This window comes from Penaeus monodon, chromosome 10 (assembly GCF_015228065.2).
Source record: "Penaeus monodon isolate SGIC_2016 chromosome 10, NSTDA_Pmon_1, whole genome shotgun sequence".
NCBI lineage: Eukaryota > Metazoa > Arthropoda > Malacostraca > Decapoda > Penaeidae > Penaeus > Penaeus monodon.
The window spans coordinates 35,813,226-35,823,225 of NC_051395.1; the positions used below are offsets into that span (position 1 = coordinate 35,813,226).

Genomic DNA, 10,000 nt, shown 5'->3' on the forward strand with positions numbered 1-10,000 from the left:
CGCAGACCCAACATGCTCAGTAGATGATGTACTGACAAAGCTCGAGGAGCATATAAAAAATACCAGTAATGAGGCGCTGCGACGGAAGGCCTTCTCCGAGTGCAAGCAAGCAGACGGCGAGTGCTTCGATGACTTTTGGATACGGCTGAAAATCTTGTCACAGGAGATAGATCTTTGCAAGGCTCAGGACCATACATGCTGTGAGCAGTGGATGAAACACGGCATACTAATGGGTATACGTGATGAGGAACTTACCCAGAAGCTCATTCAGATGGACTGTTCGGCGACATTGCAAGATGTTTTGGAGAAATGCAGGTCTCATGAATCATCAAAGACAGCATCATCTGCTTTGAGGGACACAGTTTCATCACGCGCTGTTTCTCAATATAAAAGAGATAAAAAGGCTGCCCTGAAGCAGAAGTCTAAGATGAGACCAAGCTCACCTTTGCCTAGTAAAGTCTGCAACTGCTGTGGTCGTCAACATGAAAAAGGTCTATGCAGAGCATATACTTCCACATGTCGTGCTTGTGGCAAGATAGGCCATTGGCATTCTACTGCAAAGTGTCCTGCCAGGAATGCCAGATGTAAGGTCTGCAATCGGCAGGGACACTATGATAACTGCTGTCCAAAGAAACGGAAGGCTAAGAAGGCAAAAGAAGAGGACACAAACTAGAACTTGAAAGTAGTAAGTTCTGTATCCCCTTCAGTGTCACATGCCAGGAATGTCACTTCTACTGCACGACCTAAACCTCAGCCTTCCCCTAAAGTCTGCGTATCTATTCGGCATAATGATTCATCGGGTAGTCTTGCCATCATCCCTGACACAGGTGCAGACACAACTGTCATTGGACTCAAGCATCTTAGTAGTCTTGGACTTTCGAAAGAAGACTTGGCACCACCAGCAGAGACAGTGTACTACAATGCAAATGGGTCACAGATGCCACCAGTGGCTGGATCATTTTGTGGAACTATCACCTATGGCGACCGTTCGACTACATGTTGGATTGATGTACAGCCTTCGCTTACGACCCCGCTGCTCTCTTGGAAGGAGTGCAAGGATTTGGGGATTGTTCCGGACTATTTCCTCAGGCAAATGTCGGATGTGCACATGACCAATCGAGTCCATGGTCCGGATAGTACGCCAGTATTGAACCCCTCTCAGTTGCTGCCTTTACCGCTGGACCAGTTGAAGTCACCTGAAGAAGCAAGGAAGTATTTTCTGCATCAGTATGCAGACGTCTTGGTGAAGAAGGACGACTTGCAGTCAGGGCCACTCAAGACGATGATTGGCCCACCCATGAGAATTCATCTGCGGGATAATGCGATGCCCTTCGCGATTCACACCCCAAGAATGATTCCTTTGGCTTTTCAGGAACCAACGAAGAAGGAGCTTGAGTCATTAGTGACCCAAGGCATCTTGAAGCCAGTAGAGGATGAACCATCAGATTGGTGTCATCCAATGGTTGTTGTCCCAAAAGTGAATGGTGGTGTTCTTATTACCACAGACCTGTCAAAACTCAACAGGCAAGTCTCTCGCCCTGCCCACCCTTCTCCGACCGCATTTACAGCCATCAGAAGTATCAGTCCACGGTCAAAATTCTTCACAACTGTGGATGCTCTTTGTGGTTATTGGCAACTACTCCTGCATGAGGACGATCAACACCTGACTACATTTATCACTCCTTATGGACGTTTCAGGTATTGTCGTGGCCCCATGGGTTTTGCTGCAACAGGAGACGCCTTTTGTCTCCGAGGTGACAGGGCACTTCAGGGAGTAACGAACTGCATCAAAGTTGTGGATGACATTCTCCTACATGATGAGGACTACATCTCACACCTTCAACGTGTAAATGAAGTCCTGTCAAGGTGTCATCAGCACGGGACAACACTTAATGCAGAGTTCATTGTGGCTGCATCTGAGGCCAGCTTCTGTGGGTACAAACTATCAAGATATGGTATTGAAGCAGACCCAGAGAAGGTGAGGGCCATCACAGAGTTTCCTACCCCTGCGAACTTAACAGATCTTCGGTCATTTATGGGCTTGGTAAATAAACTGGCTGAGTTTACACCCAAGATTTCGACCACTGCAGCGCCGCTCCGCCCACTGATGTGTCCAAGAAGAGCTTTTACTTAGACAGCGGACCACACCAAAGCTTTATTGACACTAAACAAGCTTTGTCAAAGCCACCCATACTCGCGACGTTTGATCCAGCTCTTCCTACCATTCTGCAGACCGACGCCTCTAGACTCTATGGCCTCGGCTATGTGTTGCTGCAGGACTACGGTGCTGGAAGATACAAGATGGTGCAATGTGGATTTCGTTTCTTGACGGACACAGAAACACGGTATGCGACCATCGAATTGGAAATGCAAGCTGTCGTTTGGGCTATCAGCAAGTGCAAGTTCTATCTTCGTGGACTTCAGCTCTTCAGTTTGATGACAGATCACCGTCCATTGGTTCCTATTTTGAACCATTATTCTCTGGATGCTATTGAAAATCCTCGCCTCCAGCGCATGAAGGATAAAATCGCACCCTACATTTTTACTGCAATGTGGCGTGCAGGTAAGGAGTTGTGCATTCCTGATGCCCTCTCCCGGTCACCTGTGAGTCACCCAACGGTGGAAGATGGTACCTTCAATACTGAGATGGACACTTCTGTCAAGATTGCGGCTTTGCATGCTGTCAAATCTTTTCATGCATCAGACGCTATAGACAAGCAAGAGGATCTCTTCATGTAAGAATTGCGTATGGCTGCATCTAAGGATGCCTATGAAGAATTGCTTCAACATGTAAAGTCAGGGCTCCCCAATGACCGCTACAACCTGCCAAGTACCCTGCGTCCGTACTGGAAAATTCGCAATGAGTTGTACAACGATAGTGACTTGGTGCTGTATGGACCTAGAGTGGTTGTCCCTGCTTCTTTACGCCGTAGCACCCTGGCTCGCCTGCATGATTGCCACTCCGGTGTAGAAGCTACAAAGCGTCGTGCACAGCAGACAGTCTTTTGGCCAGGCATTAATGCAGACATAGTAAATACCGTTCATGCCTGTGAACCATGCCAGCACCTACAGCCTAGCCAGCAACAGGAGCCGTTGCTGTTAGAAGACAAACCCACAAGACCATTCATGTCTGTATCAGCTGACTTTTTCAGTGTTGCTGGAAAACACTTTTTGGTGTATGTTGACAGACTTTCTGGATGGCCTGTTGTCATCCTGTGTGGAAATAATGCAACAAGTGCTTCAACGATTAGAATCCTTCGGCACATGTTCCGTGATCTTGGTGTCCCCGTTCGCCTGCGCACCGACGGTGGACCCCAGTTCTCCAGCCGAGAATTTGCTACATTTCTTCAGCGATGGGGAGTGCGTCATGTCATGTCAAATCCCCATTACCCACAGTCCAATGGGCATGCAGAGGCTGCTGTGAAGAAAGTCAAGTATCTGATCATGAAGACAGCACCAAACGGGAATATTGACTGTGAGGAGTTCGACAGAGGCTTACTGGAATTGTGTAATGCCCCAAATTTCACTGGTCATTCTCCTGCTCAAGTTCTGTTTGGTATGCCCCTTCGCTCCTGTGTGCCTGCCTACTCTAGTGCTTTCATGAAGGAGTGGCAGACCAAGGCTGAAGACTGCGACCGTCGTGCTGCAGTATGAGCCAAGGACGTGAAGACCCGCTATGACACTCGCGCCCATTCACTTTCCAAATTTAACAGTTGGGGCGCATGTGCGAATCCAGGATCCCACATCCAAGCGTTGGGATAAGGTTGGCACTGTCATGGGTATTGGCAAATCTCGTGATTATCACATCAGGCTTCCAAGTGGCCGTATACTGTGGCGCAATCGACGCTTCCTGCGCCCTACACAGCTCATGATTGGACATTCAACTGATGTGGAAGAACAGCTGTCAGATGATGCACCTGGATCTTCCACCCCATCTGTGCCTGTTGAACCTCGACGTTCGGAACGTATCAAATCGAAGTCCATTCAAGACTCCCGCTAGTAAACGTAAAGGGGGGAGGGAGATGTGGGTTGTGATAATGAAGTGAGTTGTGATACTTATGTGAGTTGTGAGTGCCATATTGTGATGCCGCCATATACAGGATATGATGACAATATTATCGTACCTATATTGTGATAATTATATGATTATATTATATATATACTGCCTTTTGTGTGATATGTTACACCATGTGAAATATAGAAGATTATGTTTAGTTTATATTGCTGTGTAGCATATCGCCTATGTAAAAGAGTGAGATTCTCTGTATAATTTGTAGAGTACAATATTTTATTTTGTGTCTGTAGTCACACGTCTGGCAGTAGCACTCTCGGGCAGAAACTGACACGTGGTGCACAGGACTATGAAGAACTCTCTTTTATTTTTGTCAGAGCTGATCTCCGATGAACCTACTTTAGTTTTAATTGGTGTATTCTTCCCCCTCAAGCATCGTAGAGAAACACCAAACAAACATATATACGAACACGACACAGTGAGTATCAATCAATAACGGTATGCTCATGTTTGAGCAGCCGTGGACCTCTCCACCATCCTTCGCCACTAAACTCGATCTTACGCTTTTCTTTCCACCTATACCATCGACAGCCCGCAAATATCTCTGATACTGCTGCTCAGTCCCGTCCTCGGCTTGCCTCTTCCTCTGTTTCCTATCACCATCCCTGTCAGCAAGTTTTTCTCAATACTTTTACTTCTCATTACATGACCAACAAACTTCAATTTCCTCTTGCTCAAGATGTCCAACAGTCGGTCTTTACAATTTATTTTTCCAGCACTTCATCATTCGTCTTCTCTCTGTCCAGCTAAACGCAGTACTCGTCTGTAACACCACATTTCAAAAATATGATCTTTTTCTTGTCTATATACTTCAACACCCAACACTCAGAACCATATGATGCAATTGGAAAACTAATGAGTTCAATAACCTCAGCTTTGTCCGTAAGGTAATGCTTCGGTCTTTCCAGATGTTATTGAGAGCAATTGTGGCGGTTTTGGCAATGGTAATTCTTCTTTTTATCTCCGGTGAATCATCATATGTATTAGTTAAAACAGCTCCAAGATAAGTGAACTCTTTCACATTTTCCACAATCATTCCATTGATTGTAACATGTTCATCATTGTTCATGCCGGGTTTATCTTTGAATCTTCATGATCTTAGTTTTCTTGGCATTAAGAAATAAGCCAGCCTTTTCGCTTGCTTCTCTAACTTTATCTAGTAGTTGTTGTAGTTCAGTATACAAACATATATATATCTATATATATATATATATATATATATATATATATATATATATATATATATCTATATATACATATCTATATCTATATATATAAATAGATAGATAGATAGATAGATAGGTAGATTGATAGGTAGATAGATGCATATAGATAGATAGATAAATGGATAAATAAATCGATAGATAGATAGATACATAGGTACATAGATAGATAAAGAGAGAGAGAGAGTATAACGGGTATAGAATCCTGCTATAATGGCTTTGCAAGAGTAGTGATACTGGTATAACGGCGTGACTCTTTATTTCTAAGAGTTGACACACAGTATGGGAACACACGAGACAATGTCTATAAATATGGGTAATGACGGGTCAAGTTTCACGGGTCAGATCAGCCTACCTGGAGGGGGAGGGCTAGGCCGACCTTACCATGCTGGTCGCTGGCGACGAACTGAAGGGTCAAGCGAGATCAGATAACAATCGTCATCTACGCCCTCGCTGAGTGAATGGTTCCTATTTGGGACTTAGAGCCACGTGGCAAACAGCCACGTGGTCCACTGGTAACAGAAATAGACTTATGTATATGCTATATTGCTCGGCCATCTACTCGTGCCTCGCCCTCAAGGCGCTTTTGATTTGCCTCAAGGGTGACCTAATTTGGCTGGTTATCTCGATCTTGCGTGCATTGTCCTGGTGCATCTTTGTGGCTGCTCGTCCCTGTCGTCCTCTTCTTCCTGGTCCTCGGTGTAATCTATACGTCCTCGACGTCCTCGGCCTAACTCGGCGGCGTCCTTGTCCACATGTCCTCACAGATCTCGTCCAGATCCAACACGCGTCCACACGTCCTTGTAATCTTCATATGGATCTATGGGTGTCGGGGCAGGGGCGGCATCTCGGGGCAGCCGATACCTGCGCTGACGAGCTTCTGGAGTTGACTGGCTCTGCGGGTGTTTGCCAGGCGTCGCCCATCCACAGCATCCTGGGGCGACCGGTACCTGCACTGGCAAGTTCCTGGTTCATCGCTGGATTTACGGGCGTCTCGACAGGCAGCGTCCGTCCACTACATCATGGGGTGGCTTAACACCTGCTCTGACGAACATCCTGGTCCGCAGGCCTATGGCGATCATCCGATGACGTCCTTCCCACAGCATCCTAAAGTGACCGGTTCTGCAGCTGGGTCCTCCTACGGTGCTGTGTCGGCTATCGTCGGTCCGACTGCAATATATAGTCGGGGAACCAGGTCATACACGTAAGGGCCAGATAGCAAGAGAAAAAGAAAGGCAACAGAGAAGAAGGGGTGTTAAGTACCACTAGCCGGTTATATATATAAATTTGCGGTTTTTAATGTTCGTTTTTATTTTTTTTTTGTCTTTTTTTTATTTTGTGTTTTATTTTCACAAAGATAAAGAAGGAAATAGAAGAGGGAGATGTCAGTAGTGATCCGCATGGACCTGGCTTGAACTACAAACTGTCTCTGATAGATATGAGAGTAGATAAGGGAAACGACAACGGCAAACCGTAAGGATTTACTTGAACCATTGTTGTCACACAGAGAAAAAATAAATGTAAATTGTACATCACGTACTAGTCACTCGTAACGACTGACAAAATTGTGGGCTAAAGAGATACATCATAAATCTTTACACTGGCACTAAGACAGCAGCCAACCCTATTAATGAAAAGGTTTCAGTGTCTTTTGTCCTGCGTGGATGAGTGAGGTGAGTGTATGTGTGTATGCGTGTGTGAGTGACAGCTAGCGTGAATGAGAGGGAAAGCAAGAGTGACCTCACACAGAGAATGAATCACAAACACGAATATTAACATTCACTATTAGAAAACTGAAGTAAATTAGCAATGCTAGCTATATAAAATTATTTCAACTACCACACTGAATTCATCATATAATGATATGCGACAGAATGTACGCATGAATGAATGGTGACATGAAAAACTATTTGCAAGCTATTTAACAGGCAAATCTTCTCGGAGTCAGCAATCTGAACTGCCAAGGTACATGTCTAGCTATGCATGTTAGACTTCATTGACGGGGGATCCTATACCCAAAATGCCGTATATTGACCGAAGCGACTCGAGCCAGGGAAATCTATAAATAACCTGTTCTTTACTGCGTATCTGTGATGGGCGCACGCGACATTCCTTATGGATATTTACCTACGAATCACACGATCGCTTGGGAATTACCCAAAACATGCTAGTGACTTCAAGAGGGTGAGAGAGGTGTGATTAATAAGCAAATAATTATTCTAGCTTAAACCCTAGTCCTACATTAATTAACAGATGTAACTGCGGGTCACACCGGCTCAAAGTTGCCGATCGAACAAATAACTTCGGTTTTATCTGAACCTACTGTCGAACGTTGGAGCGCAGATCTATTAGGCGTTTACACAACCCAGGAGTAATATCAGCAGATATATATTCAATATAATACATTGTAATAAAATTGTGTTACACTCTCTGTTCTAGCACCGATAGAACGTGTCACCAAAAAGCAATGTAACAATGTTACGGTTAATCCCTAAGGCATCAACAAAACAACAGCCAAATTACAGGGAACCAAGCGGTCATGTCTTGACCCTTCCCTCGTTTTCCCCTGACCACAAGCGAAAGAGAAAGTGGGGTCAGGTCAGGGCGAGGGGAGGAACGAGATAAAATGAAATGATATTCGTGATAAGATAAAATCACGAACACGGTAAATTTGTTGCAGGTGAAACAACATAAATCTCTAAAAACGAGAGAAATTTAAATAAATAATTATTTAACTAAATAACGATATTCATGATTATTGACCACATACTTGATCACACGGAAATGCCATTTGCTGTCATTTAGCACTTTTTACCCAACAAAAGAAAACAATAGCTTAACACATTTATGGGAGAAGGAAGGGAAAAGAAATAATAGAAAGTGGGCCCAAACGTGTACTTACATGTTTTTTTTTCTTCAACATGTCTTGTAGTGGTTGAGTGGATTTTCTTCCTTGGAGGTGGTGTTCGTGCCGGAAGGACGCAGCGCCCGCCCTGCCACCAGTTTGTAAAAGACTATGCATACTCTAGTACAGTGGCTGACAGGAACTCAAAACACACGCTACGACGATGCTACGATTTGTCTAAAGGGTAAAAGCGCCCGCTGTGTCACGTGTTGGGTCAGCCCGCCCAGTGGGGGAGGCTAGGCCGACCTTACCGCGCTGCGCGTTAGACACGAACTGAAGGGTAAAGCGAGATCAGATAACAATCGTTATCTATGCCCTCGCTGAGTGAATGGTTCCTATTTGGGACTTGGAGCCATGTGGCAAACAGCCACGTGGTCCACTGGTAACAGAAATAGACTTATGTATATGCTATAGAGAGAGAACAGAGACATAGAAATGGAAGGAAGAGGAGGAGGAGGGGAATGGGGGAATTCAGAGATAGAAGAGGAAGGAGGATTAGGAAGAGGAAGGAACGGAGAAATAAAAGTGTAAGGAAGAGGATGATGATAATGAAGATGTTTATATATATATAATAAAAAATATACACATGTATATCTATATCTATCTATCTATCTATATATATGTAGTAGGTTCTTTTCTTAAAAAAAAAAAGAATTCTCTCAAGATGTTTTGAAAAGATTCTAAAAGATTCGATTTACTTGTGGCAATAAATGTCTTGGGGTAAAACAAAGTGAAATGAAAATAAAAAGGTTTATTTTACACAGCATATATGGAAAGTATATATGTATGGTTAATAACAAATGTACAAAAAAAAAAAAAAACAGATACAAGTACAAATAACGTAATAGCTTTAATTAATCCACAAGTTCCAGCTTCAAGGTTCCAGGGTTTCTCCCTAGAAGAGGTCTTGAAATATTCTATTTTAAGAAGGGGTTAAAGGTCGGAATAGACAACCAACAAAAAAGGCTGAGAAACAACAAAAGGGTAAAATCAGAATAAAACATTTCAGAGTTATTTCAAATATTTACAAAGAAAAAGCATTTCCTCTGGAGGAGGCAACTTACGAGTGCGGTGGGTGCAATGAGAGTGAGGCCTATCCCTTTACTCTAGGTGTGACGTCACCTTCGACTTACCCTCAGGCATTTTACGCACCGAAAACCTCTGGCTACGCATGCTCGTTTGCGTAAGGCCAATTACACACGTAACAATTGTTGCGGTAAGATGAATCCGCCGACAATGTCCCCTATTTAAGTTAATAATCAAGAGATTTTAACTAATACAGTTGGTGTTTCCCTATTTACACAGTTATACAGGACAGCGACTTAACAAGTCCGTGCCTACATTATCTTTACCCCTAATATATTCAATAGAAAAAGAATAGCATTGTAATGCCAAAGCCCATCGCATTAATCTACCATTTGAATTTTTCATGCTGAAGAGATAAGATAGTGGCTTTTGGTCTGTTTGTAGGATAAACTCCTTGCCATACAGGTAAACTCTGAATTTATCTATAGCCCATACAATAGCCAGACATTCCCTTTCGATAGTGGCATAGTTTACCTCACGGTCAAGTAGTTTCCTGCTTGCATATGCAATGGGCATCTTACAATTGTTCATTTCTTGTAAGAGTACTGCTCCTACCCCAGTGTTGCTGGCATCTGTACGAAGATAAAAGACTTTAGTCATATCTGGCAAACAAAGTACTGGGTTAGACAAGAGAGCCTGCTTTAGAGAATTGAAACTCTCAATTTGTTGTTGATTCCAATTAAGTTTGTTACTGCTGTTCTTTCTTAACAGATC

The 10,000-nt window shown here is 43.7% G+C and overlaps 2 protein-coding genes across 2 annotated transcripts in view; both read left to right on the plus strand.

The window, feature by feature from the left end:
- The window catches only part of LOC119577617, a 3,302-nt gene extending 563 nt beyond the window's left edge, over positions 1-2,739 (plus strand). Inside the window, exons 3-7 of the mRNA XM_037925189.1 lie at positions 396-584; positions 708-1,243; positions 1,424-1,524; positions 1,699-2,044; positions 2,185-2,739. Coding sequence (XP_037781117.1) covers positions 396-584; positions 708-1,243; positions 1,424-1,524; positions 1,699-2,044; positions 2,185-2,739 — 1,727 coding nt within the window. The remainder of the gene's footprint in view (positions 1-395; positions 585-707; positions 1,244-1,423; positions 1,525-1,698; positions 2,045-2,184) is intronic.
- Positions 2,740-2,748: 9 nt separating this feature from the next.
- Positions 2,749-7,790, plus strand: LOC119577618 (uncharacterized protein K02A2.6-like). Its single transcript, XM_037925190.1, has 3 exons — positions 2,749-3,360; positions 7,224-7,260; positions 7,735-7,790. The coding sequence occupies exons 1-3, from the start codon at positions 2,749-2,751 to the stop codon at positions 7,788-7,790; spliced, it is 705 nt and encodes a 234-aa protein (XP_037781118.1).
- The last annotated feature ends 2,210 nt before the right edge of the window (positions 7,791-10,000 follow it).